Source organism: Trichechus manatus, unplaced genomic scaffold, assembly GCF_000243295.1.
Source record: "Trichechus manatus latirostris isolate Lorelei unplaced genomic scaffold, TriManLat1.0 scaffold00008, whole genome shotgun sequence".
In the NCBI taxonomy this organism is placed as follows: Eukaryota; Metazoa; Chordata; class Mammalia; order Sirenia; family Trichechidae; genus Trichechus; species Trichechus manatus.
In genome coordinates, this window is record NW_004443944.1 from 16811806 (window position 1) to 16828687 (window position 16882).

General features: G+C 42.5%; 1 protein-coding gene across 15 annotated transcripts in view; it reads left to right on the forward strand.

The window, feature by feature from the left end:
* Positions 1 to 16882, forward strand: part of ZMYND8 (zinc finger MYND-type containing 8) — a 127810-nt gene that overhangs the window by 38824 nt on the left and 72104 nt on the right. For 7 of the 15 annotated variants that reach the window (XM_004370269.3, XM_023743126.1, XM_004370272.3 and 4 more), the window contains 4 exons: positions 1097 to 1245; positions 10463 to 10681; positions 14017 to 14130; positions 16749 to 16841. In XM_004370269.3, coding sequence (XP_004370326.1) covers positions 1097 to 1245; positions 10463 to 10681; positions 14017 to 14130; positions 16749 to 16841 — 575 coding nt within the window. Of the gene's footprint in view, positions 1 to 1096; positions 1246 to 10462; positions 10694 to 14016; positions 14131 to 14350; positions 14502 to 16748; positions 16842 to 16882 lie in introns of those variants that run through there. The other 8 variants (XM_023743104.1, XM_012558516.2, XM_012558510.2 and 5 more) reach the window with 4 other exon arrangements.

The window sequence follows — 16882 nt, forward strand, 5'->3', positions numbered from 1 at the left end:
ATCACAGCCTGTTTGCGGGGGCTTACCCTGAGTATTAAACTGGAGGAGGAGCTTAGTCAGGCTACCTGTGGGAATGGTCCACATTCCGGGTTTCACATCTCATCCTGCCACCTCGGTAACTCCTGGCATAGTTCTCCCCTCTGCTGAGAACTGTAACTGTTGTTCTCAGGGTGTAAGGTGCACCAAGCTGTGCCATTGTATCGTTTCCCCCTAAGCAAGCAGAGCTGCTATCTGGCATAGAATGGATTCACATCCGTGCAGGTAAAGACTGGATGGTTATGAGAGTTTTTACATGTTTACATGAGATGCCGGGAGAATGAAAAATAAAGAGGGAGAGGATGACAGAGATGAGGTTTAGCATTTACAGGGGAAAATTAGCGAGGACGTAATTTGACCTCTTTGGAGGAGAGTCTCAAATGTCTGCTGGTGATGGGGTCATGAAAAGTTACGGGTGGTTGGGGTGTATTCTTTTCACGCAGTTATACTTTGTTGGCCTATAAAACATGAATAAATATCATTCTCATCCACAACGAAATACATTTGCATTCATTTTCTTGAAACCTGTCTTGTCTGTCTTTCCTGGTCTTCTTTTGCTATCAGACATGTACGGGAAGAAATATTTCTTTGGAATAAGAAAAACACCGGTGCCTATGTAACAACTCATGGTAGCTGGCTCTCAAGCCTTCTTGGCAGGGACGATAGAGAAAGGTGGGAATTGTGGCAAAATGGAGAGCACCTTTCTCATAAAAAAAGTAAGCAGCTGTTACTCAGCTGTATGGGTGCCATGAGGACATGCAGGCCTGGATTTTTTTTTTTTTTTTTAAGAGAAGCTAGAAATCCAGATTATTATGTGAAGGCTCCCAACTTTCACATTTTGACGATTAATTACAATTTTACAAAAATGTTAAGTGCGCCAAGGAATAACTGTTTGATCTCTGAGACAGGCGATGAAGAGGATGTATTCGGGGAGGAGGGACACTAAAATGGCATTGGGAGTTTGGGGATGAAAATGTGCTGTGTCCCACACTCCCTCCTCCCGCAGGGCCCAGGGCTCCCTGACTGCTTTAAAATGTCTGGTCCTGTGTGTCTCTTCCAGATCCTGGCTCTACAGAGAGAGCAGCCCAGAAAAGAAAGTTCCCCAGCCCTCCGCATTCTTCCAATGGCCACTCGCCACAGGACACCTCAACAAGCCCCATTAAAAAGAAAAAGAAACCCGGCTTACTGAACAATAACAATAAGGAGCAGGTAAAGGAACCCACTGGGATTGGTGTCCGCACAGGTGGGACAGAGGCACGAGTGAGGAGCACTGAAGCTCTCCAGGTTTTTCTGAGAGCTGGTATTCTTACTATGTGTCATTTGCATAGGACAAAAAGGGCAGCTCAAATTGTGCCCCGTAAGAATTTCCAGCGGGTTTTCAGATCTATTTTGGGGACCGGTCACTGTGAAGATGATGGGCTTTAGGGTTTGGGGATTTTTCTGGGGATTTATGTTTTCACACTTTAGGTCTCTTTCCTGTGTGTGGCCTGAGGATTTCTTTTCCCTCCTGGGCCATGCCAGTAGGTAGGACCGATTCTGAGCTCTGTCGGGAGGTGATTGCTTGACTTCGAGGTCAAGTCATGCTCTCTCCCACTCTCGGTTTTCTCATCTGTAAAATGGGGGCTTCAGGTCCTGGGCAGGAGGCAGTCACCTTCCCCATGCATCGCCTGAGGTAGACATTGGTAATTGATCATTGATCGTGTTTCCTTCTCATTGCGCGCAGACCTCCCTCGGCAGCCAGGACCAATCAAGTAGATATGGAGAATCTGTTTGCCATCTTGGATCTTGTGTAAGGAACCTTCTAGGTTTAAAATGCTCTGATGCAATCTAGATATTCGTCTGATTAGAGAGAGAGGTGCTTTAGTGGATGTATTGGTGGAATTTATCTGCCCCCCCCCCGCCCCCGTCAGCTCTCCTAGCGTTTGAGAACAGTGTACCCCCCAGTGGCTCTGCTTTCTCTCACCTCTCGAGCAGGGATTCCTAGGGATCTTTCCATCCATCCATTTTGTGTGTTACTGAGCGCTGGAGTGGGCCCAGGGGATTTAAGTTTGAATAAAACAAGGTTGTTGCTTTCACGTAGAGAAACCCAGCAATGGTTAAATGCCCAGAACTGTGAGAGGTGTACCTTCCTGCGCGCTAATCTATTTTCATTCTCAAAATTATGTAGCGAAATAGCAGTCTGCTTTGTGGCTGTGGGTAAGTTAATTCTTTGTGCCTTGTTTTCTCATCTGTTGGAATGAGGATGATAATAATTCCACTACTAACTTCTCGGGGCTGTTGTGAAGATTAAAACCTCACTGCCGTCGAGTCGATTCTGACTCATCGCGACCCTATAGGGTAGAGTAGAACTGCCCCATGGGCTTTCCAAGGCTGTAATCTTTTTGGAAGCAGACTGCCAAATCTTTTTCCCTCGGAGTGGCTTGTGGGTTCGAACCATTGACCTTTCGGTGTGCAGCCAAGCACTTAACCACTATGCCACCAGGGCTCAGTTGTGAAGATAATTGAGCTAAATGATTTTAATAGCAAGAATAAGTTAAAAAATAAGTCACACTCTGTGCTAAGTGAAATAGTTCAATAAATAATAAGTTAAATCATAGGTGTAGAAATAGTCGATGTCAGCACTGTTCAGTATGGTGGCCACAAGCCACATGTGGCCACTGAACACTCGAAAGGGGCAAGTGTGACTGAGGAACTGCATTTTTAATCTTGTTTAATTTGAATGTAAGTAGCCACATGTAACTTGGCTGCGGTGTTGGACGGTGCAGGCTCTGTGAGTTGGGCATTTACAGGAAAAGAAGCTGGTGGTGGGCTATAAATAAATATTTCGGGGTGTTGAATTTGGAAGGAAAACCTATAATAGCATTGATGATCACAGTACTAAGAGCAGTGCTTACTGTGTGCCTGGTACTGCTTTAAACACCTTTTCCGTGTTATCTTAATGCTCATAACAGCCCGTGAGGAAGGGGTTGTAATCATCTCCATTTTACAGATGAAAGCACAAAGGTTCAGAGAGTTACTTTTGCCTCTTCAGGGTGTCAGAGTGAGTAAGCTGCATTTGAACTTAGATCTGCCTGTCTGGCTTGAAGCTGGTGACAAGCTACTTTTTGTCACCCAGGAGCCACCTATAGCTGTCAAGACTGAACACTAAGAAAGAAACGTGAAAGCCACAGATAATCCCCAAACCTTAATTTAGCCAGTAATTCTACTTCCTGGGCCACCAGTCTCTTACCAGAGTTTCCAGTACAGCCAGTCCCTGGGCAACTCATACAGAAAGCTAACAACTTGTACTTAAGAATGAAGTGCCATAAAGCCTATGATATTAAATATTTGAGTTAAATACAATGGTTCATAATAATGAATGCAGGCACTACTTTGTGAGGCTCATGAAAACGTTGCATGGTTTAGAAGTGTTTGTGAAGTGTTTTATATGCATAGAAAGATAAATAAGACAAACATTTGACTAACATGCTAAATAAGAACCATATGTGCCCGTTTCGACTTAACTACCAATTCAACTTAAAGACAGACTTAAGAACGGATCTCGTTTGTAACCTGGGGTCTGCCTGTAACTCATAAAAGATGTTGTCCTCTCTGTATGGAAGTAGTCTACTTTGAATGCCTCCTTCCTGGTGTGTATACCTGCGTACATGCCTTATGAATCCCTGCCTGTCCTTTAAGAGCTTGCTTGCATCTCTTCCTGGAGGCTGATCTCCCCGGGCGGCTTAGACATTTTCTTCTCTGGCTTTCCCATCCATGTGTTCATTGCATTTCTCTAACACTTGAGCCTCGTGACCACAGTGATGTGTTTTTAAGTCTGTGTCTCCCTCTGGACTAGCAGCCTCAGAAAAGCGAGGCCGATGTCCACTCACTGCTGTAGCCCCAGAGTTTGGCACAGTTGGGAGCTCAGGTAGACCTTGCTGAACGAATATGTAGAGCACTCAGAATGTGGCAAGTAGCAGAGCATGGGAGAATGGACACAGCCTGAACAATCCCCTGTTCTTAGTTTGGATAGAACTGTTTACAGAACTGTGATGCTGGAAAGTTCCAGACCTGCCTGGAAGACCTGGCTCTTCTTAACCTCCACTGTAGCTGGGAAACTCGCTGTGTGACCTTGTCAGTTGCTTTCTCATCTCTGAGCTTCAGTTACATCTATAAAAAAGGGGTTTGGAATAGGAACATTGCAACACTGAGCATAGATTTTGTTTTTCTGATGTAAAACTCCTGGGCAGAATGACCAGGAGACCTTCGTTGGTAAAAGGGGAGAAGGGTCTTAACTGCCTTAGCTATAAAGAGAGGAAATTCCTGACCCTTGACCCCGTAATTCATTCTAGCAGTTAACTGTCTGCATAGTAGGGGTAATCTCCCTGGTGCAGAATCTGTTTTCCTCATGGGGAACTTAAATGCATTTTCTTTTCTTCTTCTGGGCAACTGTTTTTTTTTTTTTTTTAAAGAACTATGGAATTAAAAGCAGCAAATGGTAACACTGGAAATGCTATGTTTGACTGTTATTTCCTTTAGTCTCCCAACATGTAAGGATCATGAGATTTCAAATAAAATCTGCCTTTCTGGTCTCTCATATAAACTCAGAAAATCCAGCAATAGCTACAGCCAAGTAGAGCCTGCCCCTTTGATACAGGGCCTGTAATTTCTAGTTTTCTGTACCTCCCCCCTCCCCGGTTGTCACACATCCACTCCACTTCATTCTCCTTCTGCCTGCTGGGTCCCTGTAGGCACTGGAGTTTGTTTGACTTATGAGGTATATCAAGCTTCTTTGCTTCCTCCTCCTTTCTTTTTCTTTATTCTAATTTCTCTTCTGGGTTTTAGTGTTCTAAGAAAGAAGGTCACTCTGCCTTTATTTAAAACAAAACAACACGTTTTTCCATCTTTGGTTAAGGAGACCTTTTATTATCGTTTGAGTTTTAAATTTGTACCCTATTTCCCCGATTTTTCATATACTGTAAATTCAGTACTTTCAGCGGAGTTTTAAGAAGAGCTTTAAAACAAGCACTTTATTTTTAGGGGGAAAAGTATTCTAAGGTTTATAATTACTTTCTTAAAGTCCTTTGGTCCAATGGTTTCACTCCTTAAGGGTTTGAAAACATTTGGGTGTTTTTTCTTGGGCAGGGGGTGTCCGAAATCGTGGGAGGATGCTTCTAACATTGTGGAGGAGGGGCAAGTCTGGGGCAGGTCATGAAATTGACAGGACAGTCCCTTAAAACAAAGAGCCATTACTGAAAAGTACCACTCTAATCTTTAGTTCTCAGGATATTTCAATTTAAAGAGCCTTCTGGAAAAAAAAGTGTTTTTGAGGGGGAGCTAATAAAAGGATTGAGAAATAATCTGTTAGCAGATTTGTGCACAGTGACTCTAGGTATACTTTGATTGAACGTGTCCAAGAAGTGATGGAGGCCACCCTCACCTTCTCTGATACAGGATACATAAATGTAGATAAATAGACGTATATAGATACATCTAAGGAGTCTTGGTGGCCCAACAGTTAAGTGTTTGGCTGCTAACCGAAAGGTTGGTGGTTTGAACCCACCCAGTGGCTCCATGGGAGAAAGACCTGGCAAATCTACTCCTGTAAAGATTAAAAAAACCCAAACCTATTGCCATCAAGTCGATTCCGCCTCATAGTGACCCTATAGGACGGAGTAGAACTGCCCAATAAGGTTTCCAAGGCTGTAATCTTTAAAGAAGCAGATCTTTTGGTTAGCAACTGAGTGCTCAACCATAGTGCCACCAGGGCTCCTTCCTGTAAAGATTATAGCCTAGAAAATACAGTAAAACCTGCAAAAGCCAGAACCTCTGTAATGTGGAAACCTGTCAGAGAAGGAAAATTCACTGGGTGTTTATGAGGTAGGATTCTTAACAGTGAGTGATAGAAAAGTGGTAAGCACCCTGTCAAAGGCGGAAAACGTAGAAGACGCAGGAAAACAAGGTAATCCTATTGAGTTCGGGCTCTCACAGGTTGCACTGCATACACACATATATACATATCATACATGGGTGGTCTAGATCTTGTTTTCTGGGTCTGTGCATTGTCTTGGAGCTCTGGTGGCGCAGTGGTTAAGAGTTTGGCTGCTAACCATAAAGGCTGGCATTTCGAATCCACCAGCCACTGCTTGGAAATCCTACAAGGCAGTTCTTCTCTGGCCTGTAGGGTTGCTGTGAGTCAGAATATGAGTCGGAATCGACTCGACGGCAATGGGTATGCATTTTCTTAAAAACCAGGGCATTTCACAAAGTCTCTTGTTGGGCTGGGGTAGTGTATTAACACTTAGGAAAGTTTGAGTGACAGGAGGGATTGTAGCCGAGTAGGGGCTGCCGCTTTAGGATAGCCAGAAACTCTCCAGTTAATCCCAGAGTCCCCCACTCCCTGCCATCTTGTGCATTTCCAGGCTGAGTGCCAGTTGCCATTCCTCACACTCCAGGCTAGACAGTTTTTCTTAAGAGTAGAGACATATTTTTCAGGACTCTTGCTCCTATCAAATGCAGGAGAATGAAAACTGGAGCAAGGAGGGATATGTTCTTCCTTCACTCATTTATGTTACCTCCATGGCCCTATAGGAACACGAGTTTGTGCCCCCTTTTCTGTCCCCCTTCCTGCGCATGCATTCTGTATTCACACCCAGCGAGAACACTCAGTCCTTGGTTTATGTAGACTAGGTGTTGTAAATAAAGCTTTATTGGCACATAGCCACATTCATCCACGTAAGTATTGTCTATGGCTGCTTTTGTGCTACAACAGATAGAGACATACGGCCTGCAAAGCCTCAACGATCTACTATCTGGCCCTTTATAGAAAAAGTTTGCTGGCTCCTGGTGTAGACTGAGGTATTCCAGAAGTTAATGAACTGGTGTTCTCTATTTGCTTGTTAAGCCAACCCATGGAAGGAGCAGAGAAAGGAGAACATTTGCTCTCATAACCTGCAAGTATTCTGTAATTACACAGGTTGCAGCCTGTTCGCCTTATTATCAGGGTGGTAACACACAACTTTTATATATGTGGAGAAGAAAAATTGTAACTCCTTTCACCGGAAATGATTTGCTTTTCTTTCTTTTTTTTTTAATGTTCCATATTTCTTATCAGATGATTTTTATGGGGCAGGAAACATTTACAAGCAGCAGATAAGGAAGGTATCTGATTGACAAGGAGATTAACCAGGCAGCTTGTTCTCGGCAACAACTGCTGCTTCAGGGAAGGATGAGATAGTCTGGAAAGAGTGTGGAACCGCCTGGCACTCCTGACGATCCTCCTGGGAACACCTACCCTCGGCCAGTTGGAGGACAGCAGCAGCGGGAGTTGAGGGAAACGTTATTTCTGAAATATCGGTACTCTGGTTTCTATTAGATAGAAAGGACTTGGGTAGCCAGTTAGGGAGATTAACTGTCACATTTGATTCTTCCAATTTCATTTAGATCTTGAATATACCCGTTCTATTATTAACTTGTTGGTAAGAAGTTGGGCACTAAAAATAAGGCTTATAGCTATCTTGCAAAATCCACAAAAGCATTTGGGAAGACCTCACTTAGGTTAGAAATAGTTCACTTACTTGATTTGTACAGTTTATTTTCAGTGGAAGTTTCTCCTCTTCCAAGCTTCTCTTTAAGCCCCCTTCCCCAAAGAAGCTGAAACTAGGTAGACAGCAGACCTTCTACATCAGCCAGGGGCAATATTGTCTCCCAAGGGACATTTGCAATGTATGGAGACATTTTTGGTTCTCACAACTTGGACAGGGTGCTAGTGGGTAGAGGCCAAGAATGTTGCTACGCATCCTACAAAGCACAGGACAGGCCCCACAGCAAAGAATTAGCCAGCCCCAAATGCTAAGGTTGAGAAACCCTGTTCTAGATGCTGTTATCTTTTCATGTCCCCTTCTGTTGTATTTCTAGTAGTCTTCCTACTTTTCAGATTCTTTTCCCCTCCAGCTTTTTGAACTCAGGTTCAGGTTCTTGCCCAGATCCTTCCTCTGGACTTAGGAGTCAGATAAGTCTTTTAAACATGGTTTTCCTATGTGTCGAGTAAGGCTAGTGTATTTATACTCAGGACCTCTCTTGAGTGGTTGTGAGGATAAAATAAAATGGTGTTTGTGACAGAATGCCAAAAAATTTAAGGGCTCTGTACAAATGTAACATGGAAATAATCTTGTAACAATGATGTTATTTCATAGAAACCAAATAGACCGCCACTCTGTCAGGAAAGCTGAACCTCAACAGGGAAGTAACTGGGCTAAAGAATGAACACAATCACCCTTTGGAGTCTTAGCTGTTTACTTAGTAAAAATGAGAGTAAGAAGGCTTAGTAGAAACAAGGATCTGCCAAATCAGCATTAATGAGGCTCTTTATCAAGGAGGGTAGGAATAGCAGGCATTTTTAGAACAGTAAAACTTCATATTAGAAGCCAGGAACAAGACATGAGGGCGTGCAATCGTATCAACTCTTTCATCTTATGCTGGAGGTCCTAGCCATTGGAATAAAGAAAAAAGAAAACTAATATAAAAGTATTTGGAATGAGAGACAAAACTAATGTTACTTAGAGATGATATGCTTTTCAATCAATAAATTGTTAGAACTGTTTATGTATGAGGTCAATATTAAAAAAACCAACAGCTCTTCCATGTACCAACAATAACCGTTTAGAAAGTATAATAGAAAAAGATTCCCATTTACAGTATTGACAAAAATTGTGCAGTATCTAACCGGTATACGAGATCTTTATGGAGAAAACCATAATGTTTTACTGAAGGACAGAAAAGAAGCTTGTTATACAGTGAGGTTTATTCAAAGGTAGGTGCTGTGGTTGTAGCTAAATGGTTATCCCTGTTCTTATTGCCAAGGAACCAAGGTTCAGAGAGGGTTGAGTAGCTTCTCAAGGTCACACAGCTAGTTACCAGATCTCTTTCATACTTACCACTGGACTGTTTCATCCCTTCCTCCTTACAAAGGGTTCCTAGTAGTTTGTGATAAGACATTTTAGAAGTGAGTTTCTGTAAAATGATTTTGTATGATTTGAGTGTGGCTTTGCTGGATTTCTACAGTAAATCACTAGGGAAACATTTCTCCTGACATTTTGGTGCAGAAAGAGGTCTGGCTCCCCGGAACTGGCCATCCATCTCATTTTTCTGTTGTTGTGTTAGTTGTAAATAGGAGCTGTGGCTCCTCAGCAAAGATGAGGGAGGACCTGCCGTGTTCACAGTCATGCTGATGGCTCGCAGTACTTTATGCGTTGGGAGTAGACTTAAAAAATGGATGATCGTGTTTTTTGTGACTCAGATCCAATTGATCTATCCTCCAAACACCTCCAAGGGAAAATTGCCGTAATTTTATCAGCTTTGTGAATTTGGACTTCCATACGTTGGCGTCTTAACCATATTAGCAATTTTAGTAATGGCAGCACCAGGGCTTCGAACTGTGACACTGGTTCATTCTGTTTTGAATCCCTGCTGAGAATTTGCATTTCCACCCCAGATGTTGTTGTTAGGTGGTGTTGAGTTGCTTCCACCTCATATCGACCATATGTACAACAGAATGAAACACTGCCCAGTCCTGCACGATCCTCACAATTGTTGGTATGCTTGAGCCCATCATTGCAGCCATAGTGTCAGTCCATCTTGTTGAGGGTCTCCCTCTCTTTCGCTGACCCTCTGCTTTACCAAGCATGGTGTCCTTCTCAAGGGACTGGTCCCTCCTGATAACATGTCCAAAGTACATAAGATGAAGTCTCGCCATTCTTGCTTCTAAGGAGCACTGGCTGTATGTCTTCCAAGACAGATTTGTTCATTATTCTGGCAGTCCATGGTATATTCAGTGTTCTTGGTGTATTCAATATCGAACACCATAATACATTTTAACAAGATCCCCAGGTGATTCTTAAAGAGATTCTTTGTTAGAAATGCAAATTCTCAGCAGGGTTTCAAATTTCCAAGTCCTGGGTGTCACTGTGTTAAATGCATACATTATATCATCCCATTTAATCCCAGCCACCATACCACGAAGTTAGGTGTTATTATCCCCATTTTACAGATGAGAAAACTGAAGCTGAGAGGTTAAGAGACTTGCCCAAGGTCATGCTGCTGGTTAATCAGGTAGAGCTAAAATTGGAACCCAGATACGTCTTATGCCAGAGCCCTGGGTCATAACTCTTAACCATTGTGCTGTCCAGTTAGGGCTGCCTAGTGACTCTTAGATACCAGCTGTCCATCCATGGGCACTTAAAATAGAAGAAGAAGAAAAAATAATTATTATTACCTGAAGATCTGCAAATTCTGTATTTAGTAGGTTAACCCAAGCTAGCTTGGCTTTTTAATGAACTTGTGATATGCTGTCATTTTCTTTTGTTGTTATTGCTGTATTTGTTCGAATTCCTTTTGAGAATGCACATTTGTTTTGAAACCAAACCTGTCTTTCTTGCCTACATTTCAGTCAGAACTAAGACATGGTCCGTTTTACTATATGAAGCAGCCACTCACCACAGACCCTGTTGATGTTGTACCGCAGGATGGACGGAATGATTTCTACTGCTGGGTTTGTCACCGGGAAGGCCAAGTCCTTTGCTGTGAGCTCTGTCCCCGGGTTTATCACGCTAAGTGTCTGAGACTGACATCGGAACCAGAGGGGGACTGGTTTTGTCCTGAATGTGAGGTTAGTTCCTGATGAATGAATGCATTCCCTACTGCACTTCCTCTCTTTTCTCTTCCTTCCTTCTATTTGTAATTTTCCGAATAATCCAGATATAGGGAAAGGAAAAATTTCTTACCTTCCACCCGCTATATCCTGAGCACCCGCTTTTTGGGCTAATATCAGCAGTGGCCACGGCACTGCAGCTCTTGGACAGACAATCCAAAAGAACATTGTTTTCAAATCTGCATGGGTCTTTGAATTGCTTTGAGATCTGCACTTGGCCCCAGTTCACCTGTATCGAATGTTATAGAAGTCTACTTTAACGGCTCATGTACTTCGACAAGATCTCTTGCTACTTCCCTCTCTGTGGATGTGTCTCTTGCTGCATCAGCAGTAGCCAAGCTGGGTAGACAGATTTTGGTGGATGTTCTGTGTGGTCGCCATCTGATGCCTTCTTTCATGCAACAAGTATTTATCCAGTGCCTATTATAATGGGTGCTAGGGATGCTACAATGAACAAAAACAGGCACAAATTACATACTTTTTAGGAGAAAAGGACAAAAACTGAAATAAAGTTGGATATAGTCTATTAGAATATGAGTGCCCTAGAGAAAAGTAATCAAGGATGGGGAGTAGGGAATGCAGGGGGGTGCAGGGTATTTCCATTTTAAATGAAGAGTTCAAGGAAGGCCTCACTAAGATTTGAGAAAGACGTGAAGGAGCTGAGACGTGCATCATGCAGCCATCTTGGGGCAAAGGGATCTGCAGGTGCAGAGCCCGAGACAGCAGCACACCTGGCATAGTAAAGGGAACATGTATGTCTCATTTGTAGCAAAGCCTGGAAACTCTTCATTCAGCCAGCTATTAGGGGCTTCTACTCTTCTGAGGTGGCCTTTGTTCTTGCTTGGCGACTTCTAAGTTATGGTACTCTTTCAAAAGATGAAAACAAGAATATTATCTACAGAATCATTTAATATGGACCGTCACTTGGATTCAGAGATAAATTGGAATTAAGTCTCAAATGAGGAAGCTTTCTACGTGTGAGATGGAAAGATCTCGCTGATGTGTTTAGTGGGATAAAGGCAAGCTGTATAAGTGTCTCTGGTACAGCTTTTGTGTAGGAAAAGGAGAAAAATAAGAAATACATGAAACAAGATGGCAAAGCAATAGGATGATGACGTTTTAATGGTGTTCTTAGAAATTCTCTGCCTCTAAAATTGCAAAAAATGGCTGCTGGTTGTCTAGGTTACTTGGGATGGAGACACATGAAGGGTGTACTTTGCTCAGTGACGTCCTGTGTTGGGAGCCTAACTTCGTCTGCTACGTGTACTGTGGGAACTGAAGCCTTCACCTATTTTCTTTTGTCTTGACCAACCCTTCCAAATTGGTTAATATTACAAAAAAAAAAAAAAAAACGGTTCATATAGGATACGTTTGCTGCAAGTAATAGTTCCTGTAAAAGGCAGCTTAAAAAACAGGGATTTATTATCATCATATGCAGAAAACGCGGAGGCAGGGTGCAGTTTGTTCAGAGCCCACAGTCTTCACATCTCTTCCTTCCATTGTTCTCACTGTTGAGGCATGTACCCTCCCATGGTTATGAGATGGTTGCTGTGGGTGAGTTCATGTATCTCATTTTGATAGAAAACAAGAGGAAGGGTATCTCTTCTAACATCTCGTTTTATCAAGGGGGAGGACTTTCCCCATCAGGCCTGAAGCTGACTTGCCTTTGGACTCCTTGGTCAAGATTGGATCACGAGTCCCCATGCAAAAAAGGCTTGAAATTTTGCTCATCTGGCACTTTCAGTCTATGTAGTGGGAACCAGGCACTGCCAGCCAGGAGGAAGGGTGGGGCTGTGAATGACAGTTGAGCAGCCAACCCAAGTGTTTGCCATGGATAGTTACCTGGGAACTAACTGGAACTCAAACAAGCAGGTGTTCTCTGGCTATGATTCAGGGCTCTCAATATCTTCCAGGGATGAATTGGCAAGGCAGTCAACTGGGAAGACGAGATGTTACGTTTAAGGCTTTGGTAGCTAAGCAATTAGATTATGTGCGTCATGCTCTGCTTTCGCTTCTGAGTGACTCCTTTGTTGCCGTTTTCCTTGACAACCAACCAGGCACATCTGAAAGTTCCTTTTGGAAGCCCCAGAAATAATTAAGAATTTCGATCCAAAGTAATTGGAGAAAACTTTTCTCAGCTCTCCCTACACAGATGGCTAAAGAGTGTTTCCTGACATCATCAGAATTGACTATTTTTGTTGATGCTGCTCCATAAGGAGTCGGAAGCCCTGAGATACAGTACCAGATTTACATAACAGAATCTGGTTCCAGACATTTCAGCTCTCTTCTTTGATGGGAGTTTCCCTTATGAAATGACATTTTGTCCATGGAGATAGACAGTTAAGTGCACTTTCCATAATTTGCCAGAATGTCCCAAATGGCCTCACATAAATGGTGATAGAGAATGAAGTCATATTTATTATTAGTCCACTACCATCCTTTGGATTCTTTCTACAGGGAGACTGGCCTGCCATCAGTGATGTCATTGAGTTAATGCCTTGTCAGTTTCCTGAAAGATAGCCCAGAACCTTAAGAGGATCAGGATAAGGGGTTGATAAGAATTCATTCTGTGCGAACATCACCCTGACTCGCATCAGTAGCCTTTCCTATCCAATCCCGTTCTTGAAACCCAAGGTGGTAATGACAATTTTTTTAGGTCCCTGCTTAACCACAACATTCTCAAATCATGTCCTCTTTATGAGCTAAAAACACTTCCTAATGTAATCAATGGATTGACGTGCCTCTTAATTTTCACCCACTGACAGACGAATTATCCAACAGGCAGGGTAAGCACAATATTTAGCTTGCTTACCATCCATCTGTAGTGAAATTGTTCACTACAGATTAGTAAGTAAGCACAAGTAAGCCTGTGCTTACCCTGTTTACTGGGTGGTCTGCCCCGTCAGGGGTTGTAAATTTGAAAAGAGGCTTTGATTCTGTAGGAAGGTGCTGTGGCATTGAGAGAGAGAGACAGATGCCAGCTGTACTTAGAAGCAGAATCTTTTAACGTGGTGAAACAATGTGAAATTATTCACTACGGATGATCTGGTAAGCAAAGTAAGCATGGTGCTTTCCTTCCCTAATGCATTATCCACCCCTGCCCACTGATTCAGTACACTTCGGCTAAGTAGATTGGAGTCTCTGCCAAGCAAAAATTAATCTCACTTAGATGGGAGTGGTTTTTTTATGTGTGAGCTTACTGGAAAAATAGAATGAAAGGGAAATAAGTACACGGATAGTAATGTAAATTTATTTTTTTTCTAACTGGACATTTGTGTAATTTTGACTTGTAGAAAATTACAGTAGCAGAATGCATCGAGACCCAGAGTAAAGCCATGACTATGCTCACCATCGAACAGTTATCATACCTGCTCAAGTTTGCCATTCAGAAAATGAAACAGCCAGGGGTAAGAAGAAATTTCCTCTTGGTACAAGCGTAAATGGAAATAGCGACTTTTGGTTTGTTTAGTTTACTTTCTTGTTCTTGGTAGGCTTAGTTTTTCAGGCCTTTGCACACATGCTTTTGGCCTTCTTGTATACCCAAATTCAAATATTTGAAAATTAAGGATAAGGTGCTATGGCGGTTAGTTAATTCTTCTTTCTTTTTTTTTTTTTTTCCACCCTCAGTTAATTTTTTAAAGCAAGCAGTCTGTGTCCCGAAGGGCTCAGATGACTACAAATGGCAACCCATTCAGAATCGGGAAATGATATATAGTAGCAAGTTGGTGGGGATTTAAAATTCTGACTGGTTGTGAAGTGGAACTTCATATCCCATTGGGTAAGAGGGAGCTTTGTGTCCCTTCCCACGGGAGCTGGTAGAATTCCATTTGAAGGAAAGCTGAGCACAACCCAATGTCTTTATAACCATGGTCTGATGATAGAACCTGTAAGTAAAACTCAAGCAGTGAACTTCCCAGATAGGGTGAGAATTTGCTTTGTGCCTTCAATTTTGAAATGAGACCCTGTGTGCAGCGTATGCCCCTTAAAATCCATATGTGAATGAGGGCTGCCGCATTCTGCTGGCACGTTGTACATCTCACAGCAGTGCCCCCACTACAGGGCTGCAGCCACATCATAGTCATTGTGGTTTGTGTATTTAATGTGACAGTTTTCAGGAAGATGGCAGTAAAGTATCTTGTTTTAAAAAAAAAAATATATTAGGACAGTATAATCAACATATTATGACATGTTTCCTACAGATGAATCTAAAGAAACTTGAGAGTGGGGATCCCTTTTCCAGTTTGTACAAAAGACACCTTCATGTTTGTGGGACTTAATGCAGAGATGTAGAATCTCAGGACTTGAGTTAAATAATAAGCTTTTGTTTTGAGACGATGTTCTGAAATTTGATATGGTGATGAAAAAAATCCATAGCATGCCAATTGGTTGTTGCTAAGTTGGCATCCTGAGGGCCTCTTTAACAAAACAGTCTCAACTGGCAAAAGCCCAAGTGTGTAGCCTCAGTTTGTTAAGTTTTTTTGTTTTGCTATGTGTGGTTTTTATGTTGAGTGACAAAGAATTACTTCTTGCTTTTCACAGACTAAATTATATCTGCTGAAGACTGTTTACAAAAAGAAGAGATTCATGTAGACTTGTCAACACTGTAGAATTAGAAACCCAAAGAGAAAAATGGAAGAAGACATAAACTTCTTATGTTTAATTGTTTGATATAAAGTTGGGCAGAAAGTTTGCTGATTTTGTTGAAGTATCTTTTTAACTTAATAGTGGCCAGATTTTAATTCTGGATGAAAAAGGGCTCAGATGACTACAGATGGGCAGCCCGTTCAGATGCCTTGCTTGAGTATAATTTGGTATTAAATCTTGTAGATTTTTCATGGATAAGTAAACACCACCCATCCACAAACAGGGCCTTGCATTTTATGCCGATCAAGTAGGGATTAAGAAAGCGATGAAAAAACAAGATGAAAAACTTTTACACAGCCCCTGTTTTGAAGGTGATTAGGCATCTCAAGTAAAAAAACCAAACCCGTTGCCACTGAGTCGATCCTGACTCATAGTGACCCTATAGGACAGTAGAACTGCCCCATTGGGTTTCCAGGGAGCACCTGGTGGATTTGAACTGCGAGCTTTTTGGTTAGCAGCCGTAGCTCTTCACCCCATACGCCACCAGGGTTTCCATGGCTTCTCAAAGGAGCAAAATCTCGCTGTCTGAATTTTCTCTCTATCTGTGAGATACCTGTTGGTTCTCAAAAAAACCCAATTCTGACTCAAAAAAAACCCTATAGGACAGAGTAGAACTGACCCATAGGGTTTCCAAGGCTGTAATCTTTACGGAAGCAGACTGCCACATCTTGCTCCTGTAGGGCGGCTGGTGAGTTTAAACCAGTTAGCAGCCAAGTGCTCTACGTCACCAGAGCTCCTTCTTTTTGACACTCACAGGAACTTTATTTGGTGTGTCATCTCTAACCATAGCCACACCTCACCTGCAGTCAGTTTTGATTATGGACAGTTGCAGCACATACACAAGCCTTGTTTAGAGTTTAGGTCTAAAATGTTTGAGAGTGTGCTGATCTTGGCATTCTTAATACAAAAGAGGACAGGACTTGTTATTTGGATATATGTTGAAAACAAAACCAATAAAATCAACACAACTGGGCCCATGTTTATCCATGACCAGGCAGAATTAGAAGGTGGACCAATTTGGAGCTCCCCAAGGATATCTTTTGTGGAACTCTTTGTTGTTGTTGTTGTTAGGTGCCGTCAAGTTGATTTTTGACTCATAGTGACCCCATGTGACTGAGTAGGACCGCCCCATAGGGTTTTCAAGGCTGTCATCTTTATGGGAGCAGATTGCCAGGTTTTTTTCTCTCGCAGAGTGGCTGTTGGGTTTGAACTGCCAACCTTTCCGTTAGCAGCCAAGTGCTTAACCATTGGGCCACCAGGGCTTCTTATGGAACCCTTTAGAAGAACTGTATATTAAGGCCCTTTGGTGTGGTATTAAGAGCTTGGTCTTCCCCAGCGATGACGAGTTTGTGTCTGTGCTTGTGCGTCTTTTCTTTTATAGACAGACGCATTCCAGAAGCCCGTTCCATTGGAACAGCATCCTGACTACGCAGAATACATCTTTCATCCCATGGACCTTTGTACATTGGAAAAGGTTGGCCTTTATCAAAGAACCTCAACATTGTAGCCTACAGT